At 41.4% G+C, this 27,254-nt stretch overlaps 1 protein-coding gene across 1 annotated transcript in view; it reads left to right on the forward strand.

Annotated features, from left to right (window-relative positions):
* Positions 1-21,614, forward strand: part of CAP2 (cyclase associated actin cytoskeleton regulatory protein 2) — a 63,528-nt gene extending 41,914 nt beyond the window's left edge. Inside the window, exons 6-13 of the mRNA XM_084306885.1 lie at positions 121-206; positions 1,950-2,055; positions 12,447-12,636; positions 13,484-13,659; positions 14,891-15,014; positions 15,230-15,312; positions 18,365-18,505; positions 20,054-21,614. Of these exons, the coding sequence (XP_084163011.1) occupies positions 121-206; positions 1,950-2,055; positions 12,447-12,636; positions 13,484-13,659; positions 14,891-15,014; positions 15,230-15,312; positions 18,365-18,505; positions 20,054-20,137 (990 nt within the window). The 3' untranslated portion in view covers positions 20,138-21,614. The remainder of the gene's footprint in view (positions 1-120; positions 207-1,949; positions 2,056-12,446; positions 12,637-13,483; positions 13,660-14,890; positions 15,015-15,229; positions 15,313-18,364; positions 18,506-20,053) is intronic.
* Positions 21,615-27,254: the final 5,640 nt, after the last annotated feature.

The raw sequence follows: 27,254 nt of genomic DNA on the forward strand, positions 1-27,254 counted from the left end.
GTCTACTGCACCCAAGAAGGTGTTTATAATATACCTAATATATCAGGGAAGGTGTCTGACTAATGTTTTACCTCCTTTCTCCTTCTGTTGTTTCCTGCTACCATGGGTTGATGGTCCTAGTCTCCTAAACCAGGCCCTTATGTCAAGGAGATGAATGATGCTGCTACCTTTTATACTAACAGGGTATTAAAGGACTACAAGCACAGGTATGTTGCCAAGCCCCAGTGTCTACTAGCCACAGTGAGGATGAGAGCATTAACTATACTAATAGGGTTCACAACACCACCACAAAAAGAATTTTGTAAACAAAAGAGCATTTGATACGATCTGGTCGCAGTGGTTTATTTTCCCCTCCTCATCTTTGACCTGCAGCGTGTTGCAGCACGAATGGCAGCAGCACTAGCAATGCTGGTTTTCACTCTGTGCCAGTTGTAAGACTATATTTAACTTTCTGGGGTGCCATAAAATTGGCTAGCTAGCTTCTGTGTGTCCTTGTCTCACTTGTGTACTCATACTGTTGCTGTTCTTGCTCTCTGCTTGAAAACACATGTTTTAGGCAAGAGGTGTGTACAACTGAGCATCTACTTCCATAGTTTCCAAAGTGATTTTTTTTTTCTGTAACACTGAATTGTTCTTAAAGAGCACAAGGAATTCATAGAACAATCCCATGAGTGAGATCTGTGAGCTGACAGAGAAAGAGAAAAAATACAGGTTCTTCCTATGCCTCCTAAAAATAATGCATGTATAAATCCTATTGATGTGGTACTTGGAGGCCAGATTTTGGCTTTTTATTTTTATATCCTCAATGAAAAATAGTACTTGCAGTTGAGTTTTTCCTCTTTAGTGAGGAAAACTTTATATAAATATATATATATAAATATATATAAATCTTATGTATACATTTCTATTTATTTTATATGTATATCATATTAGATACATTTATCTATGAAATATGCATTATGTATTATTCTTGAAGCCTTAGTTTACCTGCTTGAGGTAACTGAAGATTTTTACAATGGAGCTTTGGAAGTACTTATTTTGAAGCAAAAAAGTCTCACAAAAAGGTATAAACAGGTTGCATTAGTTAGGTATAAAGTTAGTTCCTCTCCTAATAAGGATTTCTTTTCCTGTTTTTTCACTGAATATTTGACCAGATCACAATGTCTTCCAAAGCAGCGAAAGGCTGTCTCTTGACTTCTGTAGGCTTTGGGTTAAACCCATTGACCCAGATCCTTATCACTATTAAACATCAGGCTCCAAGGGAAATAAATAGAGGGTAAGCACCCAAGCCCTTGTGAGCATCCAGTCCATAGCAGTCACGGTTCAGTAACTATTCTTATTTGGAGCTTCATAAGTATGGATACATCTTACAAGCAGTTCCTCTTTCTTTACATATTTCTTGTTCTCACTTACTCCCCCACTAGAAGACTGAAGCTTCCCAAAGAATCATTCCAGAGCCAGCTTTTGATTTGTACTTTTGAAATCCTTGATGTATAAATATTTTAGTCAGATGACTATTACATGATCCAGCATTATGCTGGCTACATGTGAACTTGGCAGCTAGAATATTTTACAGAACCCACAGGTATTTCACTTTCTAAGATTCAGGACTCCAAGATGGAGTGTGAGTAGCTGCTACAGAGCTCCAAATAGCTTTTTGTGCTTCCTCAGTTGATGGTGAGCCTGAGCAGGATGATGACAACCCTTCCTGCAAGAAGCAGTCTGTGCTAGAGGCACCTTTGCCCTTGTTTGTTCTCTGCAAGGGCCCAAAAGCTCTCCAGCATAGTGGGCCTCAGCATCTTCAGCGCTGGGCTGGCTTGCTGCCTGCTAACTGATTTGTCCATGGCTGTAGAGCAGACACTGGGCTTCACCTGCTTTAAGCATGAATAGCAGTGCTTTCTGCTTTACGTGCAAACGTTCACACGTACAAATAATGTCTCTTTTTACAGTGATGCACGCCATGTTGACTGGGTGAAGTCATATCTGAACATCTGGTCTGAGCTTCAAGCTTATATCAAAGAGCATCATACCACGGGGCTTACCTGGAGCAAAACTGTAAGTACCCTTCACTTGCTCATGAAGAACCATGAAATGGTCATTACCTCCACATCTAGGCCAGGAAGAGAAGTCATGCTCAATGAACCCAACTGATAAAAGCTTGAGAGTCAGGCGGAGAAGATTTATTAGGCCACTGTGGTACAGGTTTTGAGGAAGAGAGAAGAATGATTTGAGATGATTACAGCCATAATCCCCAGCTGCAGAGGGTGAGGAAAGGCACAGTTCTCCGGGTCTGATACGGTAGAATGTAGGAACAAAAGCAAAACCAAAGAATTTAAAGGGCACGTCAGAATGAAGGAAAATTAGGTGAGTGTGATGGGGGAACGAAAAGGATGGTGTAAAAAGTCTGAACAAAGAGATAGGTTTAATAACAGGGAAGAGAAACACAAGGAATTTGCACTGAGTTCTTACTCCTTAGATAGTCATCTTTATAAAACTATATTATACATACAGAGATAATTTCTGAAATGCATGCTTCATATATATATATACAGAGAGCTAATATATATGACTGTGTGCTATTTATGCTCTCTTTATAAACATCTGTGTGTTACATCTGGGATGCATAGCAAGATGATGGCAATGAATATTGTTCTTAAAAAGAGGTATAAACACGAAGAATATATTTTCTGTCGGGTGTAAATGTAAGAGTTTATGTCTGCTGTCTACATTAATGCAATGTTCTACATGGGATTGGAATAATGTGCTCGTGTTTATTATCAAGTTACGAGAATTGCTGGAGTGTGTTAAAAATACAATCAGCCAACTCTTTGCTGTCATTTCCTAAACTTACCAGTGCACACAGACTTGCACATGCAGTCATTCACACCAAGACTATAACTTCTTCTCTATAGGCAAATAAAATTTTAAAAAATTGAAGGACTGTTAAGAGGACTGATGCAGACCACCAGATAATTTAATTCCCAGACCACTGTAACAGCTCCTAAGGAAGTGAAACAGACAGTATCTTAACAAGGTATCTGGAGAAGTTACTTTGTCTCCCCTCCGTGGAGGGGATAATCATGTGAAAGAATGTCTAGCACTTGTGCTCACCAACAGGCTTCGCACCTTCCTCTTCACAAGTGTCTCTACACATTGTACAAGGCCTTACAGTATTCACGGGCAAGTTCAAACACAGGAGACACTACGATCTGCGTGTATATTTTAGTTTGAAGCAATGCAAAAATGTTGAAACCTGATAAATGGAAGGACTGGAATTATCTGCTACTCTGTAGGTTTCTGTAGGGAAAATGTTAAATATTAATTATGATTCCTTTTCTTAATTTAGTACTAAATTTCACACTTGCTACATTCTACTCTATTTTAATTAAAGAATGTGAGAACAAGTGATGATTTTTAAATGATTATTAGAAAAGGAAAAGAAATTGTAGCACCCTGTTAGCAGAATTAGCCTGAGAATCTGGAACAAATTTAGTTTTGTTCATACAGAGCAAGATACATGTATATGAATATATCTTCACTTTATTGGAACTTTACAGGTATGGAAGTAGCATTACAGAGATTTGTTATGTTTGTTATACGATATAGGAGGAAACCTCAGTGCTTTGAGCACTGGTACTCTCATACAGATGTGTAGCTATTGCAGGTTATGTTTGACTGGTTTTAGAAGCATCTCAGCCATCACAGCTCTCTATTTCCCTTGCTTTAGCTGTGCAGGAAATTGCTGAATACACACTTAGGTGTGACTTGTTTATTCATATCAAACATAGTTTACTGCAAACAGGGCTTATTACATCTTGAGTGATGAGTCTATTACTGCCTCTGAAGTATTGATTTCACTCAGTTTGGGTATCACTTTGATTTGAAAGAAGTTGTGTTGGAAATATGGCTCATTTAAATTATCATTCATGTAATGTGTGCCAGAAAGATTAAGTTACAAACACATTTCCTATGGATGAATAATTTTTTCAAGTTTTACTTCATGAGAGTGTATGGAAATTTGAATCCAGTAAGTTAGCAAGTTGTTTAAATGGCTTCCTTAAATATTTTTATGAAGCTTGGTAACAAATACATTCCAGAAAGCAGTAAGTTACTAAAGCGGTAATTTGATTTTTGTTATACATTTTAAGGTGAGAATGAAAGTCACAGATTAGTGCTGTATGAAGTTAAGCATAAAGGTTTGCAGAATCAGGGCCTAAACAGAAATATGATATATAAGAGCTGTAAAAGTATTCCGGACACTGTTGTTAATCACGGCACACAGCAGCTTCCACTTACATGCATAAAAGGAGAAAGCAGTAGTTTGGCAAGGCATTAAGGAAGTGGTACATTTATGAAAGGCAGACAATACAGAAAAGCTATTTTATTACAGATGGAAATAGAAAAAGTCTTTGGCCAATGTAAGTACACATTTATAAGTACACTGTACCAATAATTTAGCCTCTGTATCTGTCGAAGTCAACAAAGCAATGCTGGGAGCATTATACAAAAAGCTGTTAAGTGACATATTCGGGTATTTCTAAAGAGACTAAAGATTCAGGGAGAACATTAACAACTGCATTTCTTAGAGCTGTATTCTCCTAACTTGAACTGAAACACCCCGATAGCATCAGCCTGATCAGATTAAGCCTGGGTTCCCAAAAAAGAGGGGAGAGTGTTTTTAATGGGCAGTTGGCCCCTTTATCTGTAGGTGCTGCATAGCGTGGCATGCACGTTTCTGGCCGTGCTCCATGGCCATGCCACAAAGCCGGACAGTTTCCAGCCCCTATGTACCCGTCCATCAAGCTGCACGGGGCAGCTGCAGCCAGCCTTGGAGCAGCTCATTAGTGCATGCAGTAGTGTTCCTGGCTCTGCCGACAGCACACGGGCAGACACTTTAGGGGAAAGTGAAAGAAATGTCTTAAGAAATTACAAGACAGATACTAAAATGGGTGCACAAAGTTGGAATAATGGCTAAGCAGTGAGCTCTGACAATAACAGGTACTTCTATCAGCTTTGTAATAAATTGGTGATAAAAACTGATGCTTACAGATTTTCACATCTGCCACAGTTCTCTCTCCTTAATCACTTTGGCTCCGATTCTGCCAAGATGTGTACCAATAGCTCACTCCTTGAGGCCATCCTATTGAAATGCATGGGACTGTCTGAGGAGAAAGCCTAGAAATAGCAGAGCTTAGCACCATAAGGCCTTTATCTGAGCCTCTTCTGCTATCCATGGAGAATGGTGGTACAAAACCAGACCCTGCATAAATCACAGGCATTTCTAGACATCAGAGGTACAGGTAGGATATTTGTTGGCTTTGTGCTCTCAGAAGAAATTACGTTTTAGAGTGTGTGTGTTTGTGAGCAGGATCATCCTGGGGAATAAAACGTGTCACTCTATACTTCCATCATAATCTGAAGTTTTCTTTTTAATTAATGTTAACTAGATTGTGCATATGTCAGGGAAAACATTCCTGTCAGTGGATGTCAGATGGATCTACAGGATTTCATTAAAAGTGTAATTCTGGAGTTCATTATTTTGACTGTAAAGTATGTGCCTCCGTCTGCCACAAATATACCCTGTGGTGAGGAGCAGTTCACTCTACTCACTTATCTCAATTATGCCATCTTGATAATGGGAACGATAGTAATTACCAACCTAATGGAGGCTTGCAAGTTTTAATTTGCCACTGGATACGACATTCTCAGATGTCAATGAGTTTATGCAAGACGTGTTATTGTAACAAAATGTTTTGCATGTCCAGTGCTGCATTTTTCCCATGCAGCAATTGTCAGGTTTGCTTGCTACAACTTTCTGACTTCAACATGAAATCTACAGCTCTACCAGGGAGCTATGTCTTTTTTTAGTTTGTTACTAATAAATAGAAAATGCATTTTTTTTTTTTCCCTAAAGAAGGGATTCTACTGAAGCATAGCTCTTTCTTTCCTTCCTGCTCTTTTTTTTGGTGGTGCAAAGAAATGAACAGCTGTAATATAAGCACACAAAAATGCCTCATAAAAGCTTGTTTGCTACAAGGACTGCATGAGTAAGCTGGGGGAAGTGAAACTTCTGCTCTTATTTCTGCAGGTTAACTATGCAGCAAGAAAACAACCAGCAATAAGGAGAGATTGCTGTAGTTTCCTGCACATCAAATAAGTGTTAAGAAACAAATCTTACGCAGGGATAATTGTCCTAAATTTTCTTCTCCCTTGCAAGTAGAGCTGCAGTAAGTTTTCCCTCTTTGTATAAAGTTGTCATTTAGGACAAATTTTGCCAGCAGGATTTGAAGAAATATGAGGAAAATAGAGGTGAACTTCTTTACAGTGTTTGGTTTAATAGAGAATTTCACTCAAGTGATGAATATTATGTCCCTCTCCCCACCCCCATTTACAAATCAAAATAAACTCTTAAGAGGAAGCCTGCATCTGTGCAGCAGTTGATGTAGTTGAAGCAGTTGAGATTTATTTATATCCTGTTCTCATTGAAGCCAATACTGTACCTTCAAGTCTTTTTTCCTTCCATTTAAATATATATATATTTATAACTAATTATATAGTATTCTAAAAACGCTCTTTAAAAGTTGAAATTCTCCACAGGTTGCACAAATGGCTCGGAACCACTGAGAAGAGTCATCGTAATTCCTCCATTAGCCCGTCTGAGTGCAATTATACTAGTCTCAGTACAGACCTTGGCCATTTCATGCTTGTCTAAAATAATAACCTCCACATATTTTCATATAAAATAGCTCTGCCTCTCTCCTGTGCTATCAAAATACTTTTCTGCAAGGTATCACCTCTCTTTGCACTGCGGTGAACAAGCTGAAAAGACCAGCTTCTGCCAGCAAAAGCCTCCTGTTATCAATTTAGAAGACCTTGGCTGGGTAAAACGTTTTTGATTGGGTACCTGTGAAGATGTAAGCACCATTTTAAACCCTGAACAGGTGACAAGTGGCAGAAGTGTATTAAAAGGGGCTTCCAAGTTTGCAAGCTCAACAGATAAGTAATTCTGCTGAGCCCCAGTAACAAGCAAAAAGAGCCTCGTCTGTTTTTTGTTGTTTTGTATTCTAACTCTCGAAGATTACAGGCCCTGCAAGTCAGCTGTTTCGTCTAGTAAATTTGAGGGCAGCATAACCCCGTGCAGACAGGTGGCTTAAATACAGGAGGTAATGGAACTGTGGTGCTAAGCTACTTTTACACAAAACACACCTTAACGAGAGCTCTGTGCCCCTAAGTCACAGCCCACCTGTTCCCAGAGGTGGATACATGATATTTTGAGCTTCGTGATTCTTGTCTTCGGCTGTACATATGTATAGGAAAAACAATACAGAATGCTGTAATCATTTTAGGTGTGAAACCAGGATTACTAAAAAGGGGGAGAGATGGAAAACAGAGATATCTTGTTTTTAAGGAGAATGCAGTCCCCATTAGGATTTCTGCTTACCTGCTGCCTTGAAAAGGAGGCTTTTCAATAAATTAAGGAAGGGATTTTATACCTCTATCTAATCCACCTTTTGCCTCAGCCACAAATAGATACCTGCATCTTAACATGAATGACTAATAACATAGGTACTTTATGTTATATACAGGCAGTACATATATATTATATATAATTTATTTATATGCATTGTATAAGTATTTGGAATTTGTTTGTCCTCCATAAAAATGACAAGAGACAAGAGATGGGTGTCCACTCAGATACTCCACAGTAGGTTCCTACCACAAGAGCTTTATTCCCCTGTTCCCTGTGCTGCACTGTGTCAGCCTAAAACTAGATAACCCCAGAGAAACACTGGGGCTGTTTATATAGGGCCTGGCACATAAGCCCCTCTCGTCCCCCAGTACAATACAACACCAGTGATATGGAAGGCTTCATTTTGTTTCCCTAACAAGAGTGGCTATTGCTCTGTGCTCCAGAGGAGAAATGTACAATAGGCAAGACCCAGAGCAAAGAGTTTCATTAATCCCTACTGTAACTTCAAGGGAATTAACTGGGATTTGACACAGGTGAATTTTATCTAGCCACCTGCCTCAACAGAAACAGTCATTTCTTTATGCCACTGAGGCAGCTAGGCTGAGAGCAAGGTGAAAAAGAGAAGTGCTAGTCCTTCTGCCAGTCCTACAAGACACAGGCAGAAACACAACATCCTTTGAGGTGGTGCTGCAATCCTGCACACCCTTGCACCGTGACAAGAGGCCTTCATCAGAGCCAGGCCTGTGGGCAGCTTCAGTCGCTGTGCGCAGGGGAAGCCGCTGAGGCGCAGTCAAGGGAGGCCCTTGAGCCTCTGGCAGGTGGCTCTGGGCCATCCAGCAAGGAGCAAACCCCGACCCCTTCCTGTCACCCCCTTCAGATCAGCATTTAGTAGGAGGCTGAAGACAATTTTTTTTCCCTGAGATAAAATTTCTGGAATATTCTGTCCTCTACAGAGCTATTACTGCATGGCTCTAGGGCCTGCATCGTCTGTTCTTGATAGCGTTTTGCTCAGAAAATTACATTTTTCCCCCATTTTAGAAAGCCCAGGGAACAAGATTTATACCCCGTCAAGTTCACTGTGATGCAAAGCTAAGAGGTTAAACATTAATGGCTTCGCTTTGGGTTACATTTCCACCAGCCGAGGCTGAAGCTCTTTATTCCCCACACAACTCTTACATGGGGCCTGTGTGCCAATGGTGAAGAAATGACCACACCAATGTGGTGATGAGAGCAGTCGGCTCTCGGCAGAACTTGACGTGATGGCTGCAGACCCCACAGCACTGAGAACAGCAGCTGTCACCAGGGCAAACAGCTGAAATAAAAGAGGAAGAAAGGCGGCTTGCAAATAACCGCCCTCGCTGGTCCAAATGGCTCTTAATGCTCTTTGTATAAAGATGCACTGTTGTTAACATCTGCTTGAGGCTAATCTGAAGAGTTGTTTGCAAATAGCAAAGCTGGTAAGCACCTGCTGCGTTAGGAAAGATGAACTTATTGCGGGCATATAACGTGCTATTTTATTCCCAGCAGCTTGCACAAACGCCACCCTATACAGAAAAGAAATGAATGGACTTTGTGAAGGGCACTTTAGCTGAAATTGGATAGGACTATACACAAGTACTGCCAGATACCAGAACAGTTTAAGAGTCTGGTTCAGAAATATTCTAGAGCCTGAGGATCTAAGTGGTTTTAGAAAGGCGACTAAGAAAAGGAAACCACTTGCCTGTGACTTAGGTAGATAACGTGGAGGTTTATGAATTAATCAGGGTCAAAGCTAATCAGAGAAGAAAGTTCCTGGAGCCACTCCTCTAATCTGGTTTTAAAACCGCCCTTTGCATCAGCACATTTGAGCACAGCGCAGATGCCATCTCCCTGGCATGCAGGGAATGCCAGAAGTGCAAAGCGTTTGCTGCATTTCCAGTTCACTCTTGTGCCTTCTGTGCCACTGTGACAGCTTCCCCGAGCCACTCTTCTAGTACTGCTCTAGAAGGAAAACATGCTTCTAATTGCCCAGATCCTTTTCTCTCTCCACCCCTTCTTGAAAAGTAAATGAGGCACAAAACCACGTCCAGATTTGTTGATGTATTTAAAATCCATTTTGTTTGTGTTTTCACTAGGTAGTTCTCTTGGGTTCTGGGAGAGAGATCATCCACTCCTCACAATTAAATACCCTCAATTTCCTTCCACTTTTGTTACTAGCTATTCCAATACTTTTGTTGCCATTTGGGAAACTGCCCTTTGATACACTGCTCAGCAGCAGCATCTGAGCCTGAGGTCTACTGCATGGATTAGTGATGGCCTTCAGCTTGCCACCTGAAGCAAAGAGATTGGTGGAGTGACCCACCATTCTGTGCTGTATGCTGAGTACCCAGATAATTCCTGCTGCTGCTTCTTTTGTTTATTTATTTATTTATTTTATTTTATTTTTCTCTAATGCGTCTTTGCAGCCTTTGCAGAATTTATTTGGTGTTAATTACAAAAGAGCATCAGCTGCTTCTGCTTCCAGGTAACACTTGCTCCTCAAACAGTGACTCTTTCTGCAAAATGACAGCGCTGTACTGATGCATACGGATGATACTGAAGTCATAAAGTGTCTTTCAGAGATGAGAAGTCCAAATTTTTGTCTCAAGCCACAAGTTATTAGCCACTCCTGCCAGTACCACCATTAATCTACTCACACAGAGCATACATAGTTCACAGCTGCATGTTCACACTGCAGTGTGAAAGGTGAGTGCCATTTCTAGATAGCTGAGTATTTCAAAAAACCCTGTGAATGCACTGTTCATAATTCTGGATAACCAGGACACAGTGAATACAGTTGCTATGGTTGCAGGCAACAGACAGGGAAGATCTCTACTGCACCTCAGGCAGCAATAACTGATTGTGCCGCTAAATCCACTTATGTTCATTTTTTACTATAGTAATTCACAGTTGTGCTGACTCTGCTGCAGGTAACGTTACTGGTATGAGCACCAGCAGGAAGACAGGCACCGTAGATCGAGGGTCCAGTGGGGAAGATGTCCCCAGTCTAAAATAATAAGCTTTAATTACTAGGTATGTATGCAGAAATGCTCTGACGTATCCATGAAACAATGGCATGTCTCTAAGAGACATCAGCATCTGGTTCTGGTACATCTTGACAATAAATGGTAATCCATTCCTAAAGGGGATTCTTCTCCTTTGTTTACATTTGGTTAAAAACATTTAATAGCAGAGAACTCGTTACCGTAAGAGATCACGGATCCATTCAGGAACAATCAGACTGTGCTACTACATCAGCTTCACCGCTCACCTTAGTACCAGCAATTCAACGAGTCTTCTTGTACAGTACAATTTTAATGCCACTAACATGACAAACAATCTTGCAATGTATTCATCACTAACAAATTCCATAAACAGCTCCTTCAAATGCAACAGTACCTAAATCCTGAAGACCCATGTGCCAAGAGAAGGGTTACATTAAGACATTAATTAATGATATTATTACCTCTCTGTGCTACTCCAGCTAGGGTCATACTGACTGAGAGGGGTGCATGCCGTTAGGTATTCAAATGTGCCAAGTGTTTTTATTTAAATTATGTTGAAGAATAAAAAGCATGTGCAACTCAGCTCCTTTCCCACCACCAGTTTGGGACCACAGGCTAAAACTAGTCTACTTTTTAAAAAATAGCTACACTTTTCACTCCTGTGGGATGCATAAACTGGATGAATACTCTGATGTTTCAGTTTAGAGGGAAGCAGAAAGGGGTGGCATCATAAAAAATTGATAAAACTCTCTGAGTCCTGCTAAGCAATATCTATTCCCAGTATTGATTACCAGGGATGCATTTTTAACAACCTGTATCTCTTAACAAAGGTGGCCAATTAGAGGAGCTGTGACTCTGTAAGCCCCTGTCATTTTTCCATTGTATCTGCCCCCCTAATAAATATGTATTAGTGCAATGCACGACACCTGTACAGGTAGCTGAATTCATCAGAACCAATCTAATTTTTCACAAGGGTTCTTCTGAAACAGTCTCTGCTCTGCTGCAGAGATGCTGTCTAGATGAGCAGTTTTTGGAATCAGAGTGACACTTAGTGGCAGGATGGAAAAAGTGACTCTCAGTTTCTCAGATTCGTTCTGTCTTTTCTATTAGTAGGGCGCATAAAATTTTAATCAGCTCATTATCAGTATTTCCTGTTTGTGTGATAATATTATAGATGAGCATTACAATGCAAACCAAAACATGTACTTTTGATTATGCAAACTAATAGAATGATTGGTTTGCTTACTTTATTAAGGCCCCTCACTCATAATTCATGTGCTGCTGTGATCTTCTGCAACTGAAAAAAAAAGAAAAAAGAATTTGAGAGATCAAAACAATACAGAATTTCATAAATAAATTACTTGAATGACCATAGCTTTGCACTCTGCTACAATCTGAATCTTTGCAGATTATTTGAACAGTCTGAAGAACAGCATTTTACATCTTTTATACAGTTCAGCACCTATCTTATGTGTAACTGACAGCTCGTGATCCTCCCAGTTATTTGTTGGACAAAACATTTTCTGTGTGTTTCTGAATGCACATCGAGTTATGCTTTACTGAGTATGGTCTCTGAAAAGAAGGAGACATTTTCACTTTTGCGTATGGTAAGCGTTTGTGTATCACTTATCTTATGTAAGTATAATAAATTATGGAATCTTTACAGTTAAAGATATTTAACAATAGTCTTCACAAGCATTTTATAGAAACATTTTAGGTGCGGGGGTTCTGCAGCAGAGTAGCAGTGTGGTCTATCAGCCTTTCTGGCCCTGTTTGCATTGCTGCAGGGAAGATTCACAGCATTAAGTTCAGTGATGGTGCCAGACCTTCTGAGCCTGTGGCTGTCTGGAGTCACTGAAACCCACAGTTACCCTCAGACATTAATAAGAGCTATCATAATAGAGTGTTCCTTGAAAAGCTGATTAAAAATTATTTCCATCCATGTGACACAGGGCCCTGTTGCATCCCACATGTCCCTGCGATCCGTCCTAAGCAGTGGGCCATGCCTCTCTCCACCACCTCCGCCACCGCCGCCACCTGGACCTCCTCCCATCTTCGATGCAGAAACCACGAAGGATGAAGGAACAGCATCTCGCTCAGCCCTGTTTGCACAGCTTAACCAAGGAGAGGCAATTACCAAAGGTCAGGAGGAAAGAAAACAAACGGTGACCCTTGAGTCAAACTACATCAACAGCTGCTATATGTACTGCCCCAAATTGCACCAGCGTTTTTAAGTTACGTTTAGGCAACTCAGATCTTTCCGAGGCTTGCACTGAGCCTGCATATCAAAACCTCCTTTAGAAGTAACAGCGCTCAAACTTGTTCAGCATTCCTGACATTCATACCATTTACTTAGAAGTCTCCATATAATTTTAAGGCAACCAAGCCAGACATCTTCAAGCCCCAGCAGCTGGTGAATCTCAGAGCTGCAATTGTGAGCAGAGTTTATTCTCATTTCTAATTCACAGTCAGTGCACCAACCTGTGTCAAAATGTGTTACATGTTAAGTGAGAAGGTACAGCTCACCGCAGTGTGGTAACACTTTCTGTATTAATACTGGACAGTTGTAATTAAAGCGGATGGCTGTGAGTTTAAATACATACAACTGGTAAATCAGCCTTTAATGCGGTACGGATAGGACAGATTAGAAAGCGAATCTCGCTTTTATGGATGTAAAATTATGCAATAGCAAGCTTGCAGAGCTCTCTGCAGACAGGGAAGGACTAGAAGACATTGCTGCATTTCCTGTGAAAGCTTTTAAGAGAGCCATCCACGGGCTTTAAATAGGTTTTATGTGAATTGCTAAAAATATGTGTGCAGTTACATTTTAGGTGGTTACCTAGGCAAATCTTGAGGAAATCAAAAATGTAAATTCATAGGATAATTTAACCCAATTGCAAATGATTTAGGTAGTATCGTTCTTATTTAAATATGAATACCCTTAGGACAAGAAAACAGACTCTTTTACAAGCACCTTTTTTTTTTTAAGGGCTTCGACATGTCTCTGATGACCAGAAGACTCACAAGAACCCCAGCCTACGCGCCCAAGGCCCACCCGTTCGTTCTCCCACGAAAAGCCATACTCCCAGTCCCACCTCCCCCAAGAACTCCCCGCAGCAGAGCCATGCCCCTGTCTTGGAGCTAGAGGGAAAGAAATGGAGAGTGGTGAGTTCCAGCCACACCGCTGAATTGCAACCCCTCAACACTGCCAAGCAGCTTGAGCAGTGGACGTCTTGCAAAAGGTTGTCCGTGATCAAGATGCAACTAATCAGAGTTGCAGCTAAAAATGGGCTAATTCTGTATTGCTCAGCCTTGCTGCAGTTTAGCCATTAGTGCTCTCTAGGATCTGAAGTTAATTCATCGGTCTCTGAGAATCTGAGACGATTCATCTGAACTGGAGAATGCCAAAGGGCAAAGAATCACAGAATGGGCAGGGTTGGAAGGGAGCTCTGGAGACCTCCAGTCCAAGCCCCTGCCAAAGGTCACCCCGAGCACATTGCATAGGATGGCATCTAGGCAGGTATTGAGTATCTCCAGAGAAGGAGACTCCACAGCCTCTCTGGGCAACCCATTCAGTGCTCTGTCACCCCACAGTGAAGAAGTGTTATCTCATATTCAGCCAGAACTTCCTGCTGTTCAGTTTGTGCCTGCTGCCTCTCGTCCAGTTGCTGGGCACCAAAGAAAAGAACCTGGCCCCATATTCTCAACACTCTCCCTTCAGATATTTATACACATCAGTAAGATCCCCTCTCTGTTCTCTCTTCTCCAAGCTAAACAAGGCCAGCTCTCTCAGCCTGTCCTCCTTCAACAGATGCTCCAGCCCCTAATCACCTTAGTAGCCCTCTGCTGGACTCCCTCCAGTAGCTCCATGCCAAAATCAGACAGTCCCCCAGAAACAAATCCAGTGGAGAATTCAATTAAAATCCCTTCTTGCAGGCCACCCTTGTGAGAGAACAGTATTGTCACAGAGTACTTTCTCCATCTTTGTTAACCACTAGAATTAGAGATTTATTTTCATCGCCCGTTCCATGCAAGCACCTCTCCCGTGCTTAAAAGTACAGACAGAAGTGTTTCCCTTTTGCTCAGTCTTCTGATGGAAAAAGATAGATTTGTTTGTGATACCAAAGCACCTGAGTGAAAAGTCACGTTGCTGTGTTGGTTAAAAGAGGGAGGGAACAGCCCGCAGTGTAGTCATGCAGAAGTTTACGCAGCTGGATGGGAGCCAAGCAACACTTTTGCGAGTGCATTTTTAAATTGCTGGCAGCAATTTAAAAAATTAAGCCACTGGCAGGATATTGTTCTGTTGTAATGGTGTGATGACTTGAGGATACATTGTGCTGAACTCTGACTGTTAGCCAGTTAAAGAACCAAATAAATCACCTTTCTTTTGAAACAGGAATATCAAGAGGATAAGAATGACCTGGTCATTACCAACACTGAACTCAAGCAAGTGGCCTACATTTTCAAGTGTAACAAATCTACACTTCAGATAAAAGGAAAAATCAATTCAATTACTATTGGTGAGTGGATAGCTCAGCTGGGCTATAAATGCCAATCTTGAAAAAACTGACTTATGTGATTCCTAATGCATCTGAGTCATTCCCTTCATTTCAATAGACTGATCACCATGCTCAGCTAAGCAGTACAAGACTGGGAATGTTTGTAGTTGATGCAGCAGGTGTGCATATGTTTGCTCCTATCTCACCTTTCCTATTTACGATTGTTTTTATTTTAGACAACTGTAAAAAGTTTGGCCTTGTGTTTGACAACGTTGTGGGAATCGTGGAAGTGATCAATTCCAGGGATATTCAGATTCAGGTAAATATCTATTTGAAAAACAAAGATAGGATGAGAAAGAGAGCAAGCAGAAAGAAAAAGCCCAACGTGTAGCTACAAGAGATCATTAAAAACCCCTATGAGCACACCAAGAATAAAAGACTGATGCACCTAAACCTATCTTCATATGCACTAAATTCTGCCGAGGTATTTAGAAAGTGCTTGTGAAAACTATTGAGCATTACTGAATAAACCTCATTTAGTCCAGCACCTTCTGGTTCCAGCGAAGCTGAGAGATCTATACACTAGACGTGTTATTACTTCTGGCCCTAATTTTGCTGCTTTCATGGTAAACAGCTCCTGGCACTTGAAAGTTTAGTGGTGCTTCACAGAACAAATGCTGGCAGTTAGCTAATTGCTTTTTAAGCCTAGAAGCTGGTTATTTTTCTTTTTTTTTTTTTTATTCTCTCAAGGAAAATGTTTGAATAGACTGTTAAAGGACAGCTAAATGACAGAAAGTGGAAGTAGGTACTGGGATTTTGAAGATCTCCCCTGCTAGCAACATGACACATTACAGGAGTAGATAATGTAGACACTTGCCTAGAAATGGGCTGTTAGCCTCTACTGATCTCATCTTTGACAACCAGTGAGCAAAGCTTCATCAGAGATCATCTTCCTTGGTGGTTCTTGTGAAATGAAAATACACATATTTTTAATCCATCTATTGCCCTTTCTGTAGGGGACATTGCCCTGTGCAATACAAAATCACAGAATTGTAGGGGCTGGAAGGGACCTCGAGAGCTCATCGGGTCCAACCCCCCTGCCAAAGCAGGTTCCTTAGAGCAGGCTGCCCAGGTAGGCACCCAGATGGGCCTTGATTATCTCCAGAGAAGGAGACTCCACAACCTCCCTTGTTGCCTGTCCCAGTGCTCCGCCACCCTCACCGTGAAGAAGTTCTTTCGCATGTTGGTGAGGAACTTCCTGGGCTCTATCTTGTGGCCATTGCCCCTTGTCCTGCCCCCACAAACCACAAAAAGAGGTTGGCCAAATCCCTCTGCCTCCCCCAGTTAAGGTATTTATTGCCAGGCAGCCTGCCTGACATTTATGGCACTTCACTCATTCAGTTCCAGGGGACTGACCGTACATGGTCTGATACTGGGCTGTGTCCAACCAACACAAGCAAGTCTCAGGAAAGGCCTTTGGGATGTATTAAGCAAAGTACATCTTTCGGATGTATTTCACTTAACTGGGATGTATTTTAAGCGAAAAGGGAATGAAATATGAATTAAATTACATTAAAATGCCAGTCTTGATGAAAGGTGAGGTCTTTTGCTTAAAAGGCCGTGCCTGCTGTATGACTTTCAAAGTAGACAACCCCGCTCCATGCCTCACAAATGCTGGTCACAGCCACCATGGTAAAAAATAGCAAGTTTTTTTTTTTTTTCATATTTTGAAACTCTTGCAAGTGATTGACATTGCTACCAGCTGTGCATCATTTTCTGAACTGGCACAAGCAGTTTTATTCATGATCACTACATGTCTTCTCATGGCACAGGCGGTTAAAGATCCCACGCATTTGAGTGCTTTTAAAAAAATAAATAATTTTTATCATTACCGCCAGAACTATTCATGAGAGATGAAAAATTCATATGTAATGAATAGCAAAAACACAGCTTGTTAATATTCAAACAAAGGGGAAATATCTTTTCTAAGAACAAAAATTCTTTTGATTAAGCAGGTTCTATGAATATTGCATAAGGCTTCTACGCCACGGAGCAGAGTGGAGTTCCACTTAAAAGTCTGGCTATAAGCTGCTTGAAGCAGGCAGCTTCTGCAGGGTTTGAGCGTGCCAAGTGCTCAGAACCTCAATTTTCTCAGTATTTTGAAGACCCGAGCTCATAAATTGCAAATACGTGATACATTAATGCAACAAATTTCAGTAAATTCACCCTACAGATTTTGTTATAGTTACTTCAATGCCATTCTACTTCAATCCCCTTTTTCCCAGAGGCTTTTTTTTTTCTTGCCTGATGTTTGCAAAAACTGTTACACTACACACACCCTCCTTTTGCTCTGTGTTGCATGACATCCTGTTGAAGAAAAGAAAGATCAGTTTAGGATGCATTAAAACATAGAACAGACTTTGGGATCCAGGTGGGATGCAAAGGACAGGCAACTTGCTCTTTGCTGCCACTTTGAGGAACTGAAGCTGAAATTATATTCTTAATTTGAATGATGAGAGACACACTTTTTTTAATTATTTTTTTTTGTGTTTGCAAGTATGTGATTATCACATGCTATTCCTGCTTTATGGCTCAAAATAAGCTTTGCCCTTTTGATACACCGTCCAGAGTGTACTGCTGTCCCTGGCTCCTGCCAGAGAGGGCAGGAGGAGGAGGAATTTTTACTGACAACCATCAGGCCAGGTGGAGATCTTTTAATCTGCAGAACTGTAAACAAGGGAAGATTTATTTCCCTTTCTCCCCTCAAGTAAATCCTTTGCTTGCTTTTCAGGTGACATAAGAAACATCTTTAAAGATTTAATTAAATTGATCTCCGTACTTTTTTTAGAACTGAATCTTGCCTGAAGGGGATAAAGACCCTTTGTGTGCTCAAAAACTCTTTGTGTGCTGTAAAACCTGGAAGAGCTTTGAAGTCTTTAGAACGCATCACAAAACACTTGCGAGTGGTGCTGTAGGCTGGGATCTTTCATTTGCCCAGAATGGGTTGGAGTTGACGCGTTTGGTTTCTTACCAGTCTCACTGATGAACAGTGAGTCTCACTGCGTAAGCTTCAGCACAAAAATGTCACTGGAAGTAGAGAGAATGGAGAAAGCACTTTCATCCAACCGTATATTAAAAGTTTGCTGCATATTATAAGTTTGCTGTTGCATATAGATCTTTGTCACCCCCACCAGGAACTTCAGTGGCTAACAAACAGACAGCTTCCATCCCAAATATAAGCACCGTGCAGGCAGCTAAGATCCAAATGAGACGCTGGTGGCCAAAACTAGACCTGCAGGCAGTAAGGATTTTATGAATAGTATCTCTGTTTGCTTTTCAAGATTTGATAATAAGTATATTTCCTTCTGCAGGTGATGGGGAAAGTGCCAACCATTTCTATTAACAAAACAGAAGGCTGCCACATCTACCTCAGTGAGGAATCGTTAGATTGTGAGATTGTGAGTGCCAAGTCCTCTGAGATGAACGTCCTCATCCCCCAAGATGGTGATTATGTGAGTGAGATTATTTTGGATTTTCTCCCCCACCCAACTTGTCTTGGTAGCTAAAACTGCTAGGAAAGTAAAAGCTAACATACCTCATGTATTAGCCTCACCAAAAAACATTCAAAACAATTGAATTTCTATGTACCAGTATCTCAGTGATCAGTGCAGAAAACACTTTTTTTTTTTTTTTTTTTTTTTTTCTGGATTACAAAGTAGTTTTAAAGATTGGACACTATTTCTTCCCATTTTGACAGGTGATGGCTTCATCTCCTGTCCATTTAATTTTATTTTTTAAATTGGTAACTAAACATAATCTCTGAAAGAAACTCACTTCACAACATTATATGAGAGCACTCAGGCCTGAAGAGGATGATGCTAAAGCTTGGCTAAATATATTGCTACTACAGTATTATATACTCATTTTTTTCTAAAGCTGCTATATGGGTAGCATTTGTCCTACTTTTTCTAGTATTTTCCAAAAGGTTGTTCTCAAAAGTCACCAAAACATGAGGATTGCATTTGCCGATGCAAAGGCTCCTTCCTCGTTCTAGTGAGACTTTCCTCCTTGGCCCTCCAGCATTTCTAAGAAAAGTCATGCTCTGTCGCTTCACACACCAGCAAGGGATCATGGAGGTGAAGTGCACTCGTAACAGTTCAACAAGAGAGTTTTAAAATTGCACTGGATGGCTGTAGACAGAATTTCTCACAGACCTTTCACTCTGGAATATTTATGGTAGAAGAGTTTAGGCTTTATGAAAGAAAATACATGATGAGAATTCAGATGCTCCACATTTCCAAAAGTGACTATTGGATGCCCATCTTCAGACAGCTAAGAGAACAATTTTTGGTGGGTTCATATTCACCTACTCCTTAAATAGAAAAAAGGTCTCTTTGATGAGTTTCTCCCCCAAACACCAGTAATATCTGAATTTACTGGCTATCAAAACACTGCGAGATCTGAAAGAAAAAGTCCTTCCCTCCACACTTCTGTTTACTGGGATCTGAGGAAGACCCACGGATCTCTTCTGCTTTCACTGCATGCACAGAATGGACAAAGACCTTCCTCAAAGTTCTGCTTTGTGTTGTGTATCCCACAAAGCATCTCTTGAAGTATATCACATGTAAAATGATAGGATGTTTTTATCAGATTTTTTTCTTCTGTATCATATTATTGTTTTCCTCCTTAAAATTAAGTCTCCTCGCTAAATCTCCATGCTGAAATCCTTTCTGCTGTCTTCCAGGCCAATCACTGATGGAGTCTAAAGTCATTTCTGGTGTGAGGTTTATTTAGTTAGTTGTTCCAAATAATTGTGTGAGAGGGCTTACGACAAAGCTGCACCATCCCAAGGCTAGTTGAAACTGGGCAGCAACAAGGCCTTTTCCTGTGTGGCATTGTGAAATAGCTTCCTAGGGTAATGAGGAAAGCCTCTCTGTAATCCCGGCGTGTCTGAGCTATCAATGCTTTGCCAGTCATGTAGCACTAACGGGTATTCCGTCAGTTTTCAGGAGGTACCCACTGTTTATCTAACCATCGCTGCTGCTTTTGTTTCTTACCAGAAAGAATTTCCGGTTCCTGAACAGTTCAAGACAGCGTGGGATGGATCCAAGCTGGTCACTGAACCTGCAGAGATTGTGGGTTAACTTCCTGACACCACGCAGCGCTTGCTGACCGTGATCAGACCATAGCCAGCATAAGCAAAGCAGTAATGTAAAGAACTAGGAGCAGCAGTAGTTACTACTGCTGTGATAGGCCTTCAAGCATTAGCTCTGCATGCTAGGAACAATAACTCATCTGGCACGCTTTTGTTAGGCATCCCAGTATTTTTCAGGTTTCCACAGTTTGCCTTCACTTCCAATTTTAACTCTAAATGATGTCATGTGAATGCAACGCAGTAACGCCCCCACCCTCCAGGCACACCATGGGTTTGAAATACTTTATACATAGAGCCGAAATGCTGCATGATCCATTTCGTCATCATATGGCTTCAGTGCATTCCTTTTCATGTTTTTGCTAATCAAAAACAGCATTAAGACTCTACAACGTTTATTTTTACCTTCTAAGCTATTCCTGTACAATGCAGTAAGAATGCACCCCTAGAGGCAACTACTGGCTCCTCGTAGTGCTGTGGCAATCATAATGGAGTTTTGGTTTGTTTTTTAAGCAAGCAAAAAAAGAACAACCTTCAGCAATACATTTTGCTAGTGGAAGATGAAAAACATGATATTTTAATCAAACACTTTTCTAATATGTATATTTAGAAGATCCCTATGTTCTCAATGAAGACAGGTTTTATTATGGTCCACACAGACTTGCTGTTGCCCTCTCATTTCTTGCCAATCAGTAATTCTTTCTAAACTAAAACCTCATCTAAGTTAAAACCTTGCAGCAAAACACTTGAAAGTTTTTTGATACTCATATCTTCTTTCTTTTGTTTCTGAGACAGTCTCTCATTCTTCAAAATCTGACAGCGTATCTCGCATCCTCTTCAGAAAACTGAGAGAGGCATACGTCAGATACCACTTAATTTGCTTGCTGATAATCTTCCTTTAAAATGTTGCTGTTGTGGCTCCTATCCACCAAAATATCCTTCTGTTTCTTCCCTGCATTTGTAAGCCTTACTCAGTTTCAAAAATGGCCATAAAGCAAAGCCAGGAATTTATGCCATTAGTTGAGCCCTGATACAGGCCCTGTTTAGCCCTCTGACTCTACTTTATAGTCCCTATTGTACATGCTTTTTTAACAAAGGTGGAGTGTTGTATACATTTGTACTATTTCAGCACATAGTACCAATAAAATTTTAAAAATTTAAAGTCAGCACATGTTTTTGATCACTTGTAATACTTTGTAATGGTGAAATCACAGTGAGATGCTTGCAGAGCTAGTTACAAGCTAATTTTGTGCCTAATTTACCTTGAAAGTACATTAATCCTTGAGGGTTTTTCAGTATCTTTGACTGTCAGCCCAATATAACGCAACAACCAGTAGTGCACAGTCTGCAAGGTTTTGCTATCTGATGTTGAATCTATGTGTATAAGGTGTTTGCTTTAGTACATACCATTTTTTCAACAGTAAACTTCTTATGAAATAAAAAGGAAAATGTACTTGTTTAAATACAAAGTTGTTTGGAGCTTGCTGTATCATACTCTTTCTCCTCTATGCTTTCCCCTTCTTAAACGCTGCCTCAAAGGCTGAACCAAGAACGAGCAGCTCCTCCTCCCATCTCAATGAGCATTGTCACTTCTGCTGCCACAATCCAGCGGGCAGTGGACGGTGGGCATTCTGCAGGCTAGCAGAGAAACCTGGTATTTTGTGCTTATGACTTCAGCGACAACCACAGGATCCAGCTTTTCATGAATCTCACTTTTAGCTACACCTGTATTTTCCAGATATTATGTCTAGGGAGATGATCGTGACCTGGTGCAAGTTTATCGGGTTTGCATTCTGGTTTTTGCTTTTCAAAAAATAGAATAGGGACGGAGTCATCGCAAAGACAGGAAGCCACATGCTGCTTTGCAGGAGATCACACAGTGTTAGACAGCAGGAAAGTGGAATGGGAGACAGACGTTGTAAATATGCAAATACCTGTTATCCAGTTTGCATGGTCAGCCACGGGACGCAAATCTGTGACCGTGTTCTGCCAGCTCCGATCCTCACGAAAAATATTTGCCGCACGTTTTCAGTAGATTGGACTGTTCTCTGAAACCTGCCTTCAAAAATACAAAGGAATGCCACGCAAAGAAAATAAACCCAAGACTCTGATTCTTCCCTACATGAATTTGTGTACAACTATACGTTAAAAACAGTACTTTTGGTGCATATATTGTTATGGAACCAATGTGTCTGGTGTAATCAGCCCAGTGGTGTAATTCATTTTAATAAGCCTGCTTGGGTCAGATATTTACCAGGCTGTGAATCAGCAGTAAAATACAGGAGATTTTAACTGTGTTCAAATGTAGAAAGCATTTTCCCTCTGAGAAGCTTCCACAGATCTCATGCTTTCCGAAATGGAGTCTTAAACAGAGCCTCACGGAGTGCAACAAGGGGAAGTGCCAAGTAAGAGCCTGGGCGAGGTGGCCCTGCCTGAGGTCCAGGTGGCCTCCAGAGGTCCCTTCCCTCCGCAGCCAGTCTGGGGGTCTGTGACAGTACCTTAGCAGATCAGAATATCGCTTGCTGAGGATTAGCAGAAATTAGAGGCACTGAGGTAGTGACTCCGTGCATCCACCAGATGGCAGAAACCAGCTGAGGCCCTGGCAATCGCAAGCTCTTACCGACAGTGAAAAAATACTGGACCACAGCATCTGCAGGGGCTGTGTACGCCGTGCCTCAAGGGGCTGGGAAATCCTACTCTCCAAAAGTCACTGTTAAGACATGGAAAGACTACTCTGACTTTAAAATGATCATCTCGGTACAAGGAGGAGGCTTGAGTGGGATGAATAAGGAAGAAGAAAAAAGCATTTACTCGTTACGAAAGATTAATCTCAGATTGTTTCTGAACACCACTAAGCATATTCCCACTAAAAGCACATCTCATTAAAAATACCAGATTGAACTTAAAACCAATATTTAGCAGAGCTGTTAATGATTAAAAGGTAAGTTATTTTAAGTCTGCATTTGAAAACCAGAAATCTTGTCAGTGTCCTAGGGAATTTGGTATTTGTTAAGGCTTCCCGGTGCCATAGCTGTTACTCATAGTTCTTAACTATTTTTTGAGTCCTCAGTGTTTCTGGACCTGCGCAAGTTCCTTCAGTGTTACTGTACTGAATGCATCTTCATAGATCTGTGTGTCGTATTTCCTTCCCAAAGACACCTGTCCATCTGAAATCCCTCAGGGTCTCAACTCAGTGTTCACCCTGAACGCACTCTCCTTCCACACTATTTGAAAATGTGCAAGGGGCTGCCACTTTTTTCACAGACAACTGGAGCTTAGGTGCACCTGACTACACGACGTGCTAGCAAGCAGAGCAGTTATCAAGGACATCTCAGACGGGTTGACTGCCCCTGCTGGAGGTGGTCTGGGCCCATTCCTGTGAGAATATCACCCCTAGGTAGCTACTGCCCTCAGAAGGTGTCCATAACCAGGCACCTGATGCATGAAGCAGTCATTAGATGAAAATCACAAGTATCACACCCCAAAGAATGTCCTGGCTACCAGAAAACGAGAGCCTGCTCCCTCCTTCTGGTTGAAATAATCCTGAAAAAAAATCTGTTTGAGTGCCAAATTTTCATAGAGTAGACAACACTCTACCTCTCTGCCCCACACTCTGTGGTGACTTCCTAGGCTTAACCCTTCTTGCCAAACTCTTGCTGTCTGCCATGGGCCCAACCTGAGTACCACCAGCCACCAGAGACTTTTCTTCTCCAGACCTCTAGCTCCACCCAGCCAGTGCTGCTGCAGTGGAGGCAGGCTCATACTTCCTCGCTGGGCACAGTAAAGAACGTGCTGTTAGGTAATGAGGCAACTGATAAGGCTTCCCAGTGGCACAGATATTATTTTTCCCAGAGTCCTGAGTAAAGCATTTTTCTGACTGTTCTTCAATCAAACCAGGTCAAAGAAAAGAATCTGCACACAACTCTTAAAACAGACAATACTGCTAAACAGGCAACCACACTAGAAACCTACGTACCCTAAGATAAAAGTGGAAAAGTTCCTTTTTTTTCTCTGCCTAATTTGCCATGTCTTTTTATTAAATGTGACCACGGGGATACTGGTATCTGTATGTATCACACCTGAAGCTGCATGTTAGAAAGAAAATGTCTCAGCAGACCATGGTAGCTTGAGAGCCAATCTCCCCTCCAAAATCCTCAGCTGGACGCGACAGCCTGGTTTCACACTGAAAGGCTAAACTGATTCAATTCAGGGGACAGCTGTGCAGTAGATTCCTCTACAATTGAATATATCATGCTTTACTTTCTACTTAGGTAAATGCATACGCTTGTTTTTCTGCTCAAGTTCAATGTTTTGTACTTGGCTTGACCCAACAAGGGGTAGAGTTCTCACTCCGTGGTGACCCTGCAGTTTCAGTGGCGAAGAATCTCTATAACCAAGGTTTGTGTTTCATTTTACTGTATACATAAATATACAAATAAATAAATACACAAATGCTTACATAGCATGCATGTATGCAAGTTGCTCTTCACAGCAATTAGCTGCTTTGTAGTGACAAGAGGCTGCTGCTGATTAATGGCCACCAGTTCTCACCCAAGGACTCTTTTAAAATAGAGTCCTGTTACTCTCCTATTAGTTGAACACTTTAGGGTGAGGCAGATGTGATCTGAATCCCCCAGGCAAGGAAGGAATTGAACTTTTCATACAGCCAGATGAATGCTTCAGCAAACCCTCGGTTTTAAAAACTGGTTAAGACCTTGCCCTGAGAACAGGATGCTTTGTTCAAAAATGAACAAAGAAGCACTGCTGTAGCTCCTAATAGCCAGATTTAAAGCAAACCAGTGCTCTGTTACTTCTTGTTGATTATAAAAGGCTTCCCACTCAAAAGTGATAGATTTGGTTTTTCAGCACTTACCCACACAGAAAGAGTTTAAGATTCCTTTCCAGATTCCTCCTAAAAGCTGCAATATCTCCTTTTAGGTGTTTACCTCCCTTTCAAAAGGTTTCCTCTTGCCTAAATCTCTTTTCAAGACAAGAGGATATTTAACTGTCAAGGCACTCAACCACTTATTTTCATCAACCAGTACAATGAACTACCCAAGATCATTCCCCTTTCTGACTCTGCTCACAAGAGAAGGCACACTAAACTAGGGAGATGTGGGAAAGGAATTTGCAGGTGGCTTCACACTTTCACACGTCCCTGAATTAGAGATAATGAGGAAACAAGCGCTAGAAACAAAAACTTGAGCAAGGTTGAGATAAAGTAAATTGGCTACGGTGTTAAAGATGAGCTTTGGGCAGTGGCCAATTGCTGGCTGGCTCAAGGCACGTGTCTAAGGGTCTCTAAACAACTGTATGACAGATTTGGGCGCGTGGACAGTGCGTGGGACTACAAGGAAAGTACATGTAGTAGTGAAAAAGGGCAATAAACGTCTCCTGTTCAAGAGCCATCAGGAGTCTGTGTCTTGCATCCCTTCAGGGAGAAAAGAGTGATACAGAAGGTCATGCACACTCCCATCATGTGTGGCAATCGCACAGCAGTGAAACTAGACTTTTTGTGCTCAGAAAGGCAGTGAGTTCCCTGCCACTTGCATGCCTTGTTGTTATGGCACCTCGTTATCATATACAGCATAGAATAATCTGAACACCTGCATTACAAAGAATTTTGGAATTTGTGGGCTATTTTTTGAAGGCAGAAGAACTAAACACTACTGACTGAAAAAACTGGGAATGAAGAAATACTGTATTGTTTGTCTACCATTTCCTTCCCCTCTCATCAGTCATTCAGTTTCACCTTGAATACCCAACATAACTACACAGTAAATCCCAACTGGTTATGAGATTACCTAAATGGTATGGGATTACCCTAAAATTTACATGTGACTAGCAACACTATGTGAAAGCCTGTGAGACCTTGTAATTGTATCTACAGATCTGATCTGGCTTGAGAGAACCATGACAATGCGTGTGGACACACACACATATACACACAACGGCCAGCCACTTTCATCTTGATGGGTTTGTGGTGAAAACCCAATTTAAAAACAGTGAAATTATTTTCATCACCATAGCTTTTTCATTTTCATTCATCGCTATAGCTGATGAAGGACAAGGTGAAATATTACAAAGGAGGAAGCTCTGCTATGTTATTTCTATCTTTTCCAAGCTAGATTGTCATCAGCAGTTAATAGCCATGTTAAGATAATGTATTTTGGGGTATCTTACATGTGATCTTGGGACTGTGGGAGGTATTATTTCTTTTTTTTTCATAAATCCACACTCCTTGCCCTTGTCTTTCATCAGATGGTCACTTCTAAGCTACCACAGTGCATGGTTTTCTTTTGTATACTTCTCTATCTTCTTTCCATTTCTTCCTTCCTTGCTCTCATTCTGCACTGTTTGTTCATCATAGTTGTGCTAAAACTCACTATATTTCCCAAATCAGCTACCCATATTGGTTTTGCCCAGGTCTCACGTTATAACACACATGCCATTGGAACCCTAGCTACAAAATGGGTGCAGAACGTGTGATTTCATTTAATTAAGGTGGCACAGGCCAAGCACTTTGTCAATTCACCTCAGCTTGCCTATACCAGAGACTCCCACCACAGAAACTACTTCAGCTCTTAAATGAGTTGGGGTTGCATGGGGATCTACTCTGAGAGAGGGTGCTCTTTGATTTTTTTCTGGTCAGTTGTCCTATGTGCAGTGTTAAAAATGGGAAACTCTCTGTGACTACAGCCTGTGTCACTATCATAGAATCACAGAATCACTAAGCTTGGAAGAGACCTCCAAGATCATCTGGTCCAACCATCACCCTGCTACCAGTGTCACCCGCTGAACCATGTCCCCAAGCACCACGTCCAAGCTTTCCTTGAACACCCCAAGGGATGGTGACTCCACCACCTCCCTGGGCAACCCGTCCCAGTGCCTGACTGCTCTTTCTGAGCAGAAATGTCTCCTAACTTCCACCCTGAACCTCCCCTGGCGCAACTTGAGGCCATTCCCTCTACTCCTGTCACTTGTTATCTGTGAGGAGAGGCCACCCCCGCCCCGCCCAGCCCGGCGGGTTGACCTGTCCGCCCTCCGCGCTGGGTCGGGCGCGGCGCTGCCTTGGCGCCTGCGCGGCGGGCGGGGCGCTGAGTGCGGGA

This window comes from Netta rufina, assembly GCF_964035555.1.
Source record: "Netta rufina genome assembly, chromosome: 2".
Taxonomy (NCBI): domain Eukaryota; kingdom Metazoa; phylum Chordata; class Aves; order Anseriformes; family Anatidae; genus Netta; species Netta rufina.